The sequence below is a fragment of the Panthera uncia genome, chromosome C2, assembly GCF_023721935.1.
Source record: "Panthera uncia isolate 11264 chromosome C2, Puncia_PCG_1.0, whole genome shotgun sequence".
Taxonomy (NCBI): domain Eukaryota; kingdom Metazoa; phylum Chordata; class Mammalia; order Carnivora; family Felidae; genus Panthera; species Panthera uncia.
The window spans coordinates 58,780,195-58,796,563 of NC_064810.1; the positions used below are offsets into that span (position 1 = coordinate 58,780,195).

Below are 16,369 nucleotides of genomic sequence, written 5' to 3' on the forward strand. Positions count from 1 at the left end.
GACTTACCCTCAGCAAAGGCAACTTCAGGGGGATGGTGGGAAAAGAATCCTGATGGCAGTGGGGAGAGGAAAAAACAAATGAGGGATGAGAGCGGAATACTATTTTAAGAAGCTAGTTTGTGAAGGAGAGGGAGGATATAAATGACATCAAAGGAGCAAAATATAGGAAAAAGGGAGGCATTTTGTTGGGGCGTTTTTGTTTACTATTTATTTTGAAAGTGGTTGAGATTTTAGTATATTTATAAACCAAGAGTGTATAAAATTTATAGGACTGTTGAATTTTGTAGAAGCAGAGTCCAAGAGGAGGGAAGAAAGGATAGGATGTAGCACATCCATTCAGAGTTTGTACTTCTACTGAGACCAGAGTGATGAGGTAGAGGGTTACACATGACCAGAAGGTGGGTGGAAGGGTTGGGGTGAGCGAAGGGAGTTCATAACAGATGGCAGTAAGGAGATAACAGGGAATGATATTCTGAAGTCCATAGTCCAAATGAATAATAGGGCATAATTTCCTTCAACAAACAAAGTGGGGGTTTTGCACGCCCACTGGGCTCTGTGCCAGGGGCTGGCTATCCTAAGATGAAGAAGATGTCGTGTATCTCACAGTCCTCTCTGGTACCCACCTCAAAAACTACTTAGCTTTTGTCCCTGCCTGTCTTCCCACCTACCCTTTCTTCCAAACCCCCTTTCTTTTTTCTTCTGGTTTTTTTTTTTCTTCTTTTGTATGTATCTCTCCTCTCTCTTCTACCTTCTCCATGGGCCTCTCTCTTCCTCTTCTTTTCCTGCCTCCCTTATTTGCACACCCACCTCTCTTGACACCATCTGGTCTCTTTCTCTTCCCCCCTCCCTCAAACTAACCAAAACAGGGGAACAAAGTCAGCTTTTAGTTTTTATTTATCAAATAAACCTTTGTTTCCTGTGTTGAATTTTTTTAAACAAATAAGTTGAAATGTTTATACCTCTTTCTCTAGAGGTATACGAGAGTCTCAGTTAGCTTTGTTCTGTTGGTTAACGACTCTTGGTTAATTCAACCTCCCCCAGCCTCTGACAGGACCCATGGGGAAGGAAGCAAAATGTTTCATCTGCAACAGACACGATGTTTATTTTACACACACTGTTGACTCTATGAGAAAGAGAGGACTTAAATGTGATAGTCTTAAAGGAAACAATGTTTTGGAAGGTTGTATGTGATTATACTGGTAAAGAAAACATAAAGGACAAGGGGAAAAAATCATATCGATGCCCATACTTTCAGAGTATAAAAAAGAAATTCCTGGCCAAAGAATACTGGTTGCATCTGGAAATCTCATGCTGTCTGTTGCTAGCCAAGAAAATCAGTGTCGTTTTCCTTCCCCTGACCTGGCAACGAACAGAATTGAAGGCCCCATGTTGCCCTGGTAATAGCAGATGACACAACACTACCCAGCCACGCACGGCACCAGGGTCCTGACTCTGGTTGTGGAATCTCAGGATCAAACACACAACTAGATTTGGCTTCGTTAGCTGACTTAGAGCCACACGTTTTCCACTGTGCTTCAACAGAATGAATCCTTGACACTGATAATATCTGTTGAGAGTAAATACATACACATTGCACCCATTGTTAAATTCTGAGCCCAGTCTGCCAACAGCCTAAAATCGTTGGTCGTTAAATTTAGAAACAGTGCTCAAGTTTTATGACTTCTAAACAACACCTCCAATTATAAACCTCTTGTTAAATGTCTTGACATGTCCTTTATAAAGGAATCTTTAATAAGGTTTTTAAAACTGTTTTACTTTTTTAAAAGGAAAACTAGCAGTGGGAAGAAAGACTTGTTAGAAAGCACCGAGGGATGAAGCTGGGAAGGGCCCCAGAAGAAGTTCAGGCTCAGGTTCCCCAAAATTCAGGCCAAACAAAGTAATTATTTCCATAGGCATGACATCATGGGTATATAGAGACATAAAATTGATCCCTCCCCAGTTTGATCATTCTTGAGAGTTGAAACCAAGTCCCCATGCAGTTTACTTGGTCAGTTTGACAGGACTAGAATTCCTTTCACAAAGAGTAAGGCTCTCCTTGCATCTAGTTTAGGGTGGTTTTCTTTTACATAAATATTTTTTGCTTGCTAACTTAGCTTTTTCTCTCACTTTTCCCCCTTTTCTTTCTCCCACTTACATTTCTCAGGACAAATGTTGCCTTTCACTTCACTGCCAGCCCCTCTCAACCTCAGGTAAGTGAAGCATTTCGAGGTTATCATGATTCTACCTACTGACATTACCCAACAAACCCATGGTAATAGGCAGAGTCAGCATGTGGCATTGCCCTTGACCTTTCACAATTTGAGATATATTTGTATTTTTGGAATGTCGTTCATATTACTGGGACTTTAGACACAACATTCGATCTTATCCCCTTAACTGGTGTGAAATGAGAGGCGTGCCATTTGTTTTCAGATGTTCCTTGGCTCAACTGTTAGCAAACTGTGCATCTATTATGCACCAAGGACAGTACTAGACTGAACTAGGTGCTGCGGATATGATATGAAGAAGATGGAGATATAACTCCTGCCCTCATGAACCTTATTATCAAAATGGGGAGGGACAGGGAGTGGAAGGCCAAACACAAAACAGGTACACAAATAATTAATCAACTGAGAAATACAATAAAAATGGGACATACTTTAATTTCTAGAGTGTTATGGTATAATAGTTTCTCCTGTCATAAAGAGAGAACAGGAATGCTGACATTAGAAGAATTAGATATTTGTGTTGTGCCCTCCATTAAACCATAATCATAAGCAGAATAAATACATGAAAAAACATACATGAAAACTTTAAGCTGCTTTTCCATGGACACTTCTAGCTACCTTTTTATTTTTTCACAGCCTCTGAAAGAGTTAAGTCTATGCAATAGCAGGCTTATCACAGATTTATTTAATGTCCCGATATTTATTGTAAATCTTCTGTAGGCTGTAATACAGCTTAGGTCATAAATGGCTACTTAATTTTTGCGTTGAATGTATTGAAACTGGAATTAACACAATACATGGATACTGTTTAAATCTATTACAAACACTTATGTGTTAGTAAATATTTAACAACCAGTTCCCAGAGAGAAACCCCTGATTTGTAGCATGTGCCCATTTCTGTGGTGTAAATACCTCCATTATGGCCAATCTTAAGCTGCCAACATGATGCCCTTGAATACAGAGTTGGGATGAGATGTGCACAATCAGCCCCCCAAACCTGTGTGGGCCAACTCCCATGCATCTTTTAAGACTTCAATTTCCCATCAGTGAAGGCCTCCACAGTGCATATATACTGCCACCCAGTGACAAAAGAGGACTACAGGCCCACATGAATTGCCCTCAACATTTATTGGCCACTTAATTCATGAAATATGTGAAAACACTAGTTGCTAGGTGCAATGGGAGATATCTGAAAAGAGAGGAAAAACTTACATCCCAACCACACAAAGAATATAGTGTAATAGTGCTGTATGGAGATATACTAAATATGGTAACTAACTGAATGCTGAAATGCACTCTCAGTTTGTAGAAAATCAGTGATGAGGGACGCCTGGGTGGCTCAGTGGGTTAAGCGTCCAACTTTGGCTCTGGTCATGATCTCACGATTCACGAGTTTGAGCCCCACATTGGGCTCTGTGCTGACAACTCAGAGACTGGAGCCTGCTTCAGATTCTGTATCTCCTTCTCTGTCTGTCCCTCCCCCACTCGCTCTCTGTCTCTCTGTCTCAAAAATAAATCAACATTAAAAATTTTTTTAAAAAAGAAAATCAGTGAGGATTATATATTATAGCTTTCTCTCATTTTAAAAAAGGTATGTAAATATGAAATTCTAAGTAGTTTGTATATAAATCTCAAACTAGAGTAAAACATACTTAGAACTAAAAAACAAAATAGAAATTATTTGATGTCTATGAAAGTTTTACTTTACTATTAACTGTTCCCATTTTGACCTAGATTTTATATCCCCTTCAACTGTAGGAAAGATTTTCTATTTATATAAAACCACCCAAATGACTGCACATTCTTACAGAACCTTGATTATCAGATAGAAGCAGGTTACAGAAACTGGGTGGGTAATGAAGACCCAAGATGGTGATTTGTGGCCTAAATTCCAGCCATTGCTTTGGGTACTTGTCATTTGCTTCTTTCTGATTAAAGTAGATTCTCGAGGCAAGGGTCAAAAGTATTTATTTGGGGTTTATGGTAATTTAGAGATAAAGAAGACTGATGATATTTTGGCAAAAAGAGAAAGCTTCAGTAGATGTCTGATTTTTGCACAAAACCAACTCCTATAATAAAAAGAAATAGATATGATACTCATTATTGCTAACAGTAATCATAACAATGCTCTTAGGTTACAAAGTTTGGCTTCCCTAGGAACCAAGAACACCTCTTGGGAATTCCAGACCATTCGCCTTTGGATAGACCTCTGTCTTACATGTATTGAATCAGGGTCCAAGATGAAAGGTCAAAATGAAGTGGGTTCTTAGAAGTGTTGCCATCTGTGACAAGGTGTGAACAGACTTCCAAACAGCAATGTTAATGACATTCCTTAATCTTGAGGTTATTTTTTTCCCCATCAGAAGTCTTTGGATTATTGAAAAATATTCTATTTTTATTCTCTGATTCTCAGAATAAGGTTAGTAAAGAGGATGTTAGAATTCAAAATTAAGTTTTTACATGTTTTGCCTCTCCTTTAAACTGATAGATTTGTGGCGCCTGGGTGGCTCAGTCGGTTGAGCCTCCAACTTCGGCTCAGGTCATGATCTCAAGGTTCATAAGTTTGAGCCCCACATCAGGTTCTGTGCTGTCAACACGAAGCCTGCTTCGGATCCTTTGCCCCCCACCCCCACCCCAGCTCTACTTCCCGCCCCTCAGCTCTCTCTTTTCTTCTTCTCTCTCAAAAACAAATAAACATTAAAAAAAAAAAAACCTGATAGATTTATTAAAGTCTTAGGATATTGAGCTTGTTTTAGTTGGTATCCTCAAAATCTTTTTTTTTTTTTTTTCAACGTTTTTTATTTATTTTTGGGACAGAGAGAGACAGAGCATGAACGGGGGAGGGGCAGAGAGAGAGGGAGACACAGAATCGGAAACAGGCTCCAGGCTCCGAGCCATCAGCCCAGAGCCTGACGCGGGGCTCGAACTCACGGACCGCGAGATCGTGACCTGGCTGAAGTCGGACGCTTAACCGACTGCGCCACCCAGGCGCCCCTCTCAAAATCTTAATCAGATATTTAATGTTAAGCTTCTCAACCAGCTACCACATTTATAATTATTGACAAAAGTCCCCTTTCTTCATTTATTAGCAATATGTTTAAAACTCAGCGTTAATAAACGGTGGATTCATAATCTAATCTAGGTAAATGGTATAACTTCTGATTTCCTGATTCTTACGATATCTGAGAAATACTTTTAAACAATATCTCAGCCTGCTCAAAATTGTGAACATATTTCAGGGAATAGATGTAGCCCTTGATCTTTGAATGGAAATATTGTCTCTCTATATTCCAGCCAGGAAACAGATTCTTTAGCAAGAAGTCTAGGGGCCCAGTGGGCCTGGTAGTAATTCTCGCCTATAGGAAGGTGGTTAAGAATCTTGAAGAACCACTTATCTGCTTTTCAAAGTGGAATTTCCTATTTCAAAATGATCCCATGGAAGTAAATCTTGGCTCAGATTACATCTTGAATATCCCTAGTTCAAAGGGTTGGAGGGATTTTCTTGAGCAGAAACTGGAATGAAGTATACCCAAGTTTAGTTGGGAAACAAATGCTAGCAAATTAAATGACATTGTCTGAAATGGCTACCTTGTTTTGTTCACTGCTTATCCCTAATAATCTGGCACAGAACCCAGAGCCCTGCACAGAGCAGTTGCTCAATATGTATGAGATGAATGGCTGATGGAATGAATGGAGATTTACATCTGAACTTTGTGCCTTGTACTAGAAAGGAAACAATCCTATTCATGTAAATCTAGTTTTGAGTTCATAACTGTAAACATTACTTAGTACTAACAAATCATGTCTTTCTTTTTTCTTATTCTCAGTATTTTCTATACAAATTTCCTGATGATGTGGACTCAGTTATTATTAAAGTCAGGTCTGAAATGGCTTATCCATGTTCTGTTGTCTCAGTCCAGAATATCATGGTGAGTCTTAATAACTTGTCAGTTTTTCAATATGGAGCATTATGTTGTCACAGGGTAAATGAAAGAGAAGGGTGGAGACTATGTTGTCCTCTTACTATGTATCTCCTGCAAAACTGTTAAATAATAAAAACAGTATCTTGTGCACACAAGTGGATTGTCTGTTTGGAGACATTGATTTGGGGAGATAGAGAATAGTTGACTCCTCACCAAAATAAGCAATGGAAAGAAGGGAGGGAGGATTATGACAAAGAATAAGGAAGACCAAATTGTGGGCTGCACAACAAATATTGAAACCTATCATTTATTCTGTTTTAAAAGTCTTACTCTAACAATGGGCCCTTTTCTGCCTCAAGTGTGTTAATAAAAAATGGGAAAGGTGTTATATACTTGAAGACCATCTTTTCAGTTCTTTTTGATATAAAGTGACCTTTAGAGGACTTTAGAAGGCAAGGCACTAAGCTTTAGGAGGACTGTTTCATGACTTTCCTCAGAGAAAACTTTTCATGCTTTCTGGCTTAGTAAGGAACCCCTTGCTCTGTGATCCTCTGGGTAGAATGTGTGTTGTGTGTAGTATGGCTTTAGTGATGCTTTCCTTTTTATCCTTCATGCATGTTGTAGTGCCCAGTGTATGATCTCGACCACAATGTGGAATTTAATGGTGTCTATCAGTCCATGACCAAGAAAGCTGCCATTACACTGCAGGTGAGACATCACTTTGGTGGTCACTATTGTCAAAGACAATGCACAGTTTATAGTCAGGTTACCTGCTGGACGAGCATTCAAAACGCATTGTCATTCACTGTGTCCTTGGATCTCTTTCCTTTATGATTGGCTTTAAAACAAGGATTCCTTCTCCTGAAATCAAAGACCATGCCATGGTGGACAATAGTGCTCTGCCAGGGGCCCCATTCCCCTTAGGGGGTCTTGGGAACCCATGATGCAGTGGGACATATATCTAACAGATTGCTTAGAGAGGTAAGGTGAGATGCCAGTGTACTTATTGGGAGATGCCAATTTAGTGTAAAGTTTATCTGATACATTTAAGACAATTAAACATATTCTAATACTCTGTATACCTGTAACAGTATCCAGAAAAGGACTTCAACTCTGGACAGAATGGATAGGTTCAAAGGAATATGGACCTCATGTGTACAGCCATTTGCCCTTTTGTTATTTGTAATTAAATTATTTCAATGGTAATTTTATAGCAAAAATGATTTTCAAAAAGATTCTGTCCCTGCCTTTAAGGTGGTATTTACTTAAGGTACCTACAACTTCATCTGTTCTCCAAAGTAAGGTGATACTGTCTACTAAAGGACAAAGAATGAGGGCTTCTGGGTGGCTCAGTCGATTAAGCTTCCAACTCTTGGCATTGGCTCTGGTCATGATCTCTCGGTTTGGGGGATCAAGCCTTGCATTAGTCTCCACGCCATCAATGTGGAGCCTGTGTGGGATTCCCTCTCTCTCCCTCTCTGCCCCTCCTTTGCTCATACTCTTGCTCTTTCAAAATAAATAAGTAAACATTAAAAAAAAAAAAGAACAAAAAATGAGGATTTAGCTTATCAAATGTAAAAACTTCTCTTAGGCTTTGATTTCCTAGTGCCTCAGTTTTGATAATCCCACATCTCTGCTCCTGTTCACTCATGAATAAGGAGACTGGGACACAGAGAAGCACACTTAGAGAAAGTCAAAGCCAGGACTATAACGCAGGTCTCACTTTTGCATCCCTAACCTAAATTATTTAACTGTGACTGTGTGACTGTTAGGAAAGTCATGTATCATTGGATTTTCAAATAATAAAACCTGAACATAGTGAACCCAAAACACACTAAAAATAAAGTATGTTAATTTTAAAAATATAAAGTACAAGTATTATTATTAAACATAGGCTGTTGACATATTTTTTTACATGGGGCCTATTACAGTTCTAAGCACATAAGTGGGCACAAGATAGATTGAGATTAGAATAGTGTACCTGTTTAATTTTTTGGATTTAACAATTATTTTATTGTGGCTAAACTCTGGAGTAGATCATAGGTATCTGAAAGTTCTTTCTAAGAAACTAGGAGCAGGGGTGAACTTTACTTTTCTTCTCTTTCATCTCTTTCTGCTCCCACCCCCACCACCATGGACTTTCTCCCCTCTTGCTATCCTTTCTTGCTATCATAAGTTGTTATGTCTTATGCAGAAGAAGGATTTTCCAGGCGAGCAGTTCTTCGTGGTATTTGTGATAAAGCCTGAAGATTATGCCTGTGGAGGATCTTTCTTTATCCAGGGTAAGAGATAGTGAGGAATGTTTGCGACTTAGAAAAACCTAATGAAATGGAAGAGAAGGGAAGCCAAAAGCTCCCCATGGCCCCTTACTACCATCTCTAATTCTCATTGGGGATCATCAGCAGTAACTTGCAAGGCAGTCTGAGAGATCTTTGAAAAAAAAAAAATAGAGTAGAAAATGATAAATCTAAAAGGATTACTGATACTACAAAATGTCATTTAGTGCACTACATCTTTTCAAAGTCTTGGGCTCTATCAGACCATGTGAGGTATATTCACTCAGTTTGCCTTTTACTCAACAAATATTTGCTGTTGTGAAATAATGATTTTATGTAGCATATCAAGGTCCACTGTCTAAGACTGGTTTGGTAGCCAGCAGTAATGGAGCCATTTGTGTTAATCAGTAGTCCTCATTTCCAGAAGGACATACAAGGAAAATTCAGAGTTCTCAATTTCAGTTGCCAAAATTATACCTTGCAAGACAGTAATAAAGCAAAGCAGGACCATTTATCCCAATGACAGGGACTGTGTGTAATACCCTTAGGCATAGTACAAATGGCTATGGCTAACTACCCAGTCACTACTGTGGGAATGCAAGAGGCTATTGATTGAAAACACAGACCCCCAGCAGCTGATGAGCCACATGTGATCAACACAGAGGGTGTTTAATGTTCAGTATAATATGGTTCTCTTGATATTCAGGTGAGATGTATTCTTCATGTATTCTTTAATCTCTTGATTACCTAACTCTAGAGTTTTGCCAGTGTCCAATGTTCTTTGGCAAACTACAAGTCATTTTATGACTATGTAACAAAAAATTTTTTTTTCACTGGCTAGAATAATGCAAAGCAAAAGACAAGACAGCTTTCTATTTTTGTAGCCATTTTCTTCAGATGTCTATGGCATATTGGGCCACATGGATATCAGAGGATGAGTCAAGCTTTCTTTACTCAAGAAGGGAGGCTACAGTCTCACTTCTTCAATACTACCAAAAATGCAGTGAGGCAAAGGCTATTGTGAAAGTTTAGCCAAAAGCCATATTAGATAGTTTGCAGCTTTGGGAGTTAGGTTTTCCTCTAGTTCTTGCTAAAAGAAAATTCAACAACCAGAGCTAATTGTGGACAGTTTTTGAACAACTGTTTAGATGAGAGGCCAAGAACCAAGTATCTGATCTATTTTGCCTTTTTCTTTTTTACCAGAAAAGGAGAACCAAACCTGGAATCTACAACGAGCAAAGAACCTTAAAGTGACCATTGTTCCTTCCATTAAAGGTCAGTATTGGCTCTAGGATTCCATGGAAAGATTTCTATGTCCGAAGGCAATCATATGCTTCAACACTAATGTCATCCTTCCAGAGAAACATCATAAGAAAACTAATATTTACCTTGGAGACAGAAGAGAGAATCAAAGCATGTTGTTAAATCTCTTCCAGAAAGAAAGGGAACTCAATTATGACATTGTATACAGGAAGTCCCTTCCTGGCTTCCATTGGGAAGTCATCACTGTGATAGGTAGCCATTTGTGGAGAATGTCTGGGTGACCTCCAGTAGCTTTGCTGCTTTGAATGGAATTATATTAGGACTTAAGAGTGGGTGTGATGGAGATGAGCCCTTGAAGCCATCCTGTCCCAAACATGCTTCTCTTTTTTCCTGAGGACACCCTGACCAAAGTTGTTTCTCTTCCCACAGAAACTATTTATGTGAAATCCATCCTTCTCAGTTTCCTCATCTTCTTCTCCTTCTACTTGGGATGCCTGCTTATTGCATTTGTTCATTATATCAGGTAGGTCAAGAGTATCAAGAAATGTTAACCCCCTTTGCCTGTCTCTGTGTGGTGAGTAGAGCATTAGGCTTTACAGCCATATTGACCAGATTCAACTCTACCTCAACCACTAACTGTGTGACCTTGGGCTAGCTACTTAACCTCTCTGTGCTTCAGTTTCCTCCTCCTCAAAAATGAGATAATAATTTACCTCATAGAATTGTATAGCTGCAGTGTTTACGTCAATGTCCTGCACAGAGTGAGTACTGTTTAGAGTATTAGTTATTTTCATAGTTAATAAAACCTCAACAGAAAGACAGTTTGGGTATTTTTTTGGATCAGGAAATACTGTAAATCCTATGGAATGTAGGAAATGAGGAGTTCTTCCTAATATGGAGATTTAGGAACAGCTTTAAAAATTCCATCAACAAGTAAATTTAATGTCTAAAATAAACCTTGAGGTATAATAAATAGCAGGAGTGATGTGCTTTGATATTGCATTGCCAAGTGCTTTCTTACTATTATAGCATCAATTTTCCAGTAAAATGTCCCTTGAAGGGAAAAAAAAAGGAAATGATTATATTGTAATTTGACTAAGACAATTTCCCTCCCCAAGAGATTGGAGCCCCTAATAAAAAGAGCTCCAGTTTTTCCTGGTGTCTCTGAGCAGGCCCAAACATTGAAAATTCTGTACTTTGTTGTGGTCTCTGTGAAGCAACTACAAAAGAATGGCAGAAGGCCTACAATAAACAAACGTTCTTTCCCCTCTTGAACATCTGAAGAAAACAAAGCCAGCCCAGAGTTTTCAGACTATTGGGCAATTTAACAGCATCAGTAGAAAAAAATAATTCTCTTCTGTGACTTTACAAAGCTTTTCAGTTGAGAAATTGAATTTTAAAACCCTGGGACTACCATTAACCATATCTAGAACAATTTGAGCATCAGAATACTTAAGGAGAGTAATAAATTATAAACCATTGAGAAAAGTAGAAATTCATGAATCCATATTGATGGAAGAAGGAAGGAAGGAAGGAAGGAAGGAAGGAAGGAAGGAAGGACCTAAATATCTCCAGATACAATCCAAAGTCAATAAAACAGGTATACATTGAGGAAGCGAGTCATTAGCAAATGCCCACAGCTTGCCTACATAAGAATGCCAAAAGCTGACTGGAAAAAATGGAGGGAGTGCTGGAATTGGAAAATCATCATCTTGCATATATCAGGTTAAGAATAATTAGTGGATACTAAAACTAAGAGGAAAATCTGATGAAAATCAAAATATGTGCATGACCATAAAGTGTATCCCCACGAGTTGCTTAGTTATTCTAAGGGAAAACATAGTAACTATACAATGGAGAACTTAGACAAGGATTGACTGGGTGATCAAAATTAATGTGAGCAACGGGGAAGGTAAGACACTGTGTGCCTCCACATGTGACAATCTGAGGACACAGCACTACTCATGCAGTATTCCAGCCAGAAATACATATTTTGAATATAATCCTGAGGAAAAATCAAACTAACCCAAAATGACAAGCATTCTATTAAAGACAAATGAAAGGCTGTGCAAATGATCCAGATTGAAGGAGACTAAAGAGATATGGGCAACTAAAGACAACACCTGGTCTCAGATTGGATGTTTTACTAGAAGAATATACTATAACAGACATTATTGGGTCAATTGACAAAATTATAATACAGACAGATTAGAGTATCTTATCAATGTTAGATTTGCTGAATTTGACAACTATACTATGGTTAGGCACGAGAATATCTTTATTCTTTGGAAGTATTTAGGGCACCTGGCTGGCTCCGTCAGTAAAGCATGTGACTCTTGATCTTGGGGTTGTGAGTCAAGACCCACATTGGGCATAGAGCTTACTTTTTAAAAACGGAAATATTTAAGAATAAAAGTTCATGACATATGCAACTTACTTTCAAATGGTCCAAAAATTATATATAACATATATGTAGTTATATACATATACACACATACAGAATGATAAAGCAAATGGGATAACATGCTAACAAATGAATCTAGATAAAGCATATGTGAGTATTCTATATTTTATTCTTACAACTTCTCTGTAAATTTGAAGTTATTTTCTAATAAGAAATTAAAAACAAAAACCCCAGTTCACAGGCAAATATATCTTGAAAGTATATACATTAACTGATTATCAGCCCACTTAATTTATTAGATCATAATCACTGACATTTACTAGGCACCGTGATTATCTGAGATTATCTCAATTGATGCCCTACAACAAGCACTAGTATTATCACCATTTGACAGTTAAGGAAATTGAGGCACAGAGAGGTGAAGCAGTTTGACCACAAATTCACAGCCAGTAAATGAGGGAGCTGGGATTTGCCTGGATTTCCAGGCAACGTGGCTCCAGAGCCTTACCTATGAAGCAGGCTGGTCAATACAGGTCTGGAGTGGTAAGGGCATGCGAGAGAGGGCAGTCCTGATCAAGGGGGCCAGACCAAAAGCCTGGTACCCCAGCATGGATTCGAATGGAAAAGGATCCCAAAAGCTGTCAATTTGGACTCAGATGAACTCCCAGATCATGGAAAAAGAAGTTCATCTCTTATGCTCTCTTAGGAAGACTGTCTCTACTCCTGATGTTTTAGATTTTAGAAAATAGGATTTCACTTCTTTAGTTAGCTAGCATGCATAATCATCATACAGACAAAAAAAGTAGAGATGGATATCAATGTCCCTGACATTGTCATGCAGCTACAGCAGGAAGCACAGGTTTTGAAAGCTGTGGTATAAGGCTTTGTTGAAACCTCTGGCTGCCAGATTATTTTGCTATAGTCAATCGCACAAGCATAGATTCTTCCCAAATATAGCGAAAGTGAAAATTGAAATCTGGAGACATAAGAACCATTTGGCATTCTAAATAAAATAATAGACTGAGGAAAAATGCTAACAGAACTCTTTCTCATTGAACTAAGCAAAAATAACAAAGTTTTCTACAAAACCAAATGAAACTAGTCCTGGAGCATAATGCCATTTGCTTGATAAGTTCTCTGTACTTTATTATTAATACACATGGGATTTGTAGTACATGCTATGAAATTAGGATGAAAATATGGATAAGAGACATGGCCCTGCTCTCAGGAAGCTAAGAATCCAAAGTATTAGCTATACTGCCTTGAATCTAAACACCATCCCCCTCCCATTGCCAGCCACAATCCATTCAGCAAGTATGTAAGGAGTCACTACAATAAATGTGCAGGACCGGGGCCAAACACTGGATACATGTTCTCTTATTCACTTCTTTCAACCACCCTACCAGACATTGAGTTCAAATTGCACAACCCTGAGTACTCATCCCTCCCTTGATTCTTGCATCAGTTATCTATGGCCACAATAATGCTGCATAAAAATCAACCATAAAAGCTCCAATGGCATACAGAAATAGTTAAGTTTACTTACAAATCTCTGGGCCAGCAGGATGACACTGCTAATCCAGACCGGGCTCAGAGGTCGCAGTTGGGTGTGGCTATAGAGTGCTATCACCTGGCGTCAGCTAGGTGCTGACTCTTCTAGACCAGCCTCAGCTGCACGTGGTCTCCCAAATTCCAGCAGGCTAGCCCTTGTTTGTTGTATCTCCAAGAGAGATAGCAGAAGACTTTAAGGCCTCCTTAAGATGTAGGTTCAGAAGTGGCATGATATCACTTCTCCTTTCTATTAGCCAAAACAAGTATGAGGACAGTCCAGACTCAAGAGGTGAACACACTAACTCCACCTTTTGATTTAAGGAGCTAAATACAAGATGAGGTGTAGCCATTTTGCAATCAATCTAGGAGAGTTCTCATTTACGATCTTCTCCTTTGCTCACTGAATACAGTTTGCCTCAGCCTAGCTTTCTAAATCATTTAACCTCTACTGAAGAATCTTATCAGCTCCTAAATCTATAGCAAATGTGGGTACAGCCTGTTAGCACAAACACATCATTTTTTCTTTTAATGTTTTATTTATTTTTTAAAGAGCACAAGTGGGGAAGGGGCATAGAGAGAGAGGAGGATAGAGGATCTGAAGCAGGCTCTTCCATGAAAGAAGTGAGCCCGATGTGGGGCTTGAACTCATAAACTGTGAGATCATAACCTGAGCTGGAGTCGGACGTTCAACAAAATGAGCCACCCAGGTGCCCCCAACACATCATCTTTTATGAGTGCATATAATTGCTTGCCACTTAATCTCACAAGGATTGTTTTAAAAAGGGATTTCAGCAGGTGTTGGTGAGGCTGTGGAGAAAAAGGGACCCTCGTGCACTGTTGGTGGAAATGCCAGCTGGTACAGCCACTGTGGAAACAGTATAGAGATTCTTCAAAAAGTTAAAAATAGAACTACTCTACAACCCAGCAATTACACTACTAGGTATTTACCCAAAAAGTACAAATGCACTAATTGAAGAGTATTATGCTAAAAAAGAATTACAGGCCAATATCCCTAACGAACCTGGCTACAAAAATTCTCAACAAGATACTAGCAAATCATATTCAACAATACATTAAAAGAATTATTCACCATAATCAAGTGGGATTCATTCCTGGGCTGCAGGACTGGTTCAATATTTGCAAATCAATCAACATAATACATCACATTAAGGGATAAAAAGAAGGGATCACAAGAAGGGATAAAAACCATATGATCCTGTCAATAGATGCAGAAAAAATATTTGACAAAATACAGCATCCTTTCTTAATAAAAACCCTCAAGAAAGTCGGGATAGAAGGAACATACCTTAACATCAAAAAAGTCATATATGGTTTTATACAGCTTTATACAGCTAATATCATCCTACAAGCTTTCCCCTGAGATCAGGAACACAATGGGGCTGTCCACTCTCCCACTGTTGTTCAACATAGTGTTGCAAGACCTGGTCTCAGCAATCAGACAATGAAACTAAATAAAAGGCATCCAAATTGGCAAAGAAGAAGTCAAACTTTCACTCTTCGCAGATGACATGATGCTTTTCATGGAAAACCCAAAAGACTCCACCAAAAAACTGCTAGAGCTGATACGTGAATTCAGCAAAGTTGCAGGATATAAAAGCAATGTACAGAAATTGGTTGTATTTCTATACACCAATAATGAAGCAACAGGAAGAGATATCAAGGAATTGATCCCGTTTACAATTGCACCAAAAACCATAAAATACCTAGGAATAAACTAAGCCAAAGAGGTAAAAGAACTGTATGCTGAAAACTATAGAATGCTTATGAAATAAATTAAAGAAGACACAAAGAAATGGAAAAACATTCCAAGCTCATGAATTAGAAGAACAAATATTGTTAAAATGTCAATACTACCCAAAGCAATCCGCACATTCAGTGCAATCCCTATCAAAATAGCACCAGTATTCTTCACAGAGCTAGAATAAACAATCCTAAAATTTATATGGAACCACAAAATATCCTGAATAGCCAAAGTAATGTTGAAAAAGAAAACCAAAGCTGGAGGCATCACAATCCCAGACTTTAGCCTGTACTACAAAGCTGTAATCATCAAGACAGTATGGTATTGGCACAAAAACAGACACATACATCAATGTAATAGAATAAAGAACCCAGAAATGGACCCACAAATATATGACCCACTAATCTTTGACAAAGCAGGAAAGAATATCCAATGGAATAAAGACAGTCTTTTAGCAAATGGTGCTGGGAGAACTGGACAGCAATAAACAGAAGAATGAAACTAGGCCACTTTCTTACACCATACACAAAAATAAATTCAAAATGGATGAAAGACCTAAATGTGAGACAGGAAACCATCAAAATCCTACAGGAGAAAACAGGCAGCAACCTCTTTGACCTCGGCCATAGCAACTTCCTACTTGACATGTCTCCAGAGGCAAGGGAAATAAAAGCAAAAATGAACTATTGGAACCTCATGAAGACAAAAAGCTTTTGCATAGCAAAGGAAAAAATCAACAAAACTAAAAGGCAACAGATGGAATGGGAGAAGATATTTGCAAATAACATATCAGATAAACGGTTAGTATCCAAAATCTATGAAGAACTTACAAACTCAACACCCAAAAAACAAATAATCCGGTGAGTAAACGGGCAGAAGATGTGAATAGACACTTTTCCAAAGAAGACATCCAGATAGCTAATAAGACACATGAAAAGATGTTCAACATCACTCATCATCAG

At 38.5% G+C, this 16,369-nt stretch overlaps 1 protein-coding gene across 2 annotated transcripts in view; it reads left to right on the forward strand.

The window, feature by feature from the left end:
• Positions 1-16,369, forward strand: part of SIDT1 (SID1 transmembrane family member 1) — a 113,088-nt gene that overhangs the window by 49,557 nt on the left and 47,162 nt on the right. For both annotated transcript variants that reach the window (XM_049628192.1, XM_049628193.1), the window contains 6 exons: positions 2,165-2,210; positions 6,056-6,157; positions 6,776-6,859; positions 8,346-8,433; positions 9,631-9,702; positions 10,120-10,213. In XM_049628192.1, the coding sequence (XP_049484149.1) occupies positions 2,165-2,210; positions 6,056-6,157; positions 6,776-6,859; positions 8,346-8,433; positions 9,631-9,702; positions 10,120-10,213 (486 nt within the window). The remainder of the gene's footprint in view (positions 1-2,164; positions 2,211-6,055; positions 6,158-6,775; positions 6,860-8,345; positions 8,434-9,630; positions 9,703-10,119; positions 10,214-16,369) is intronic.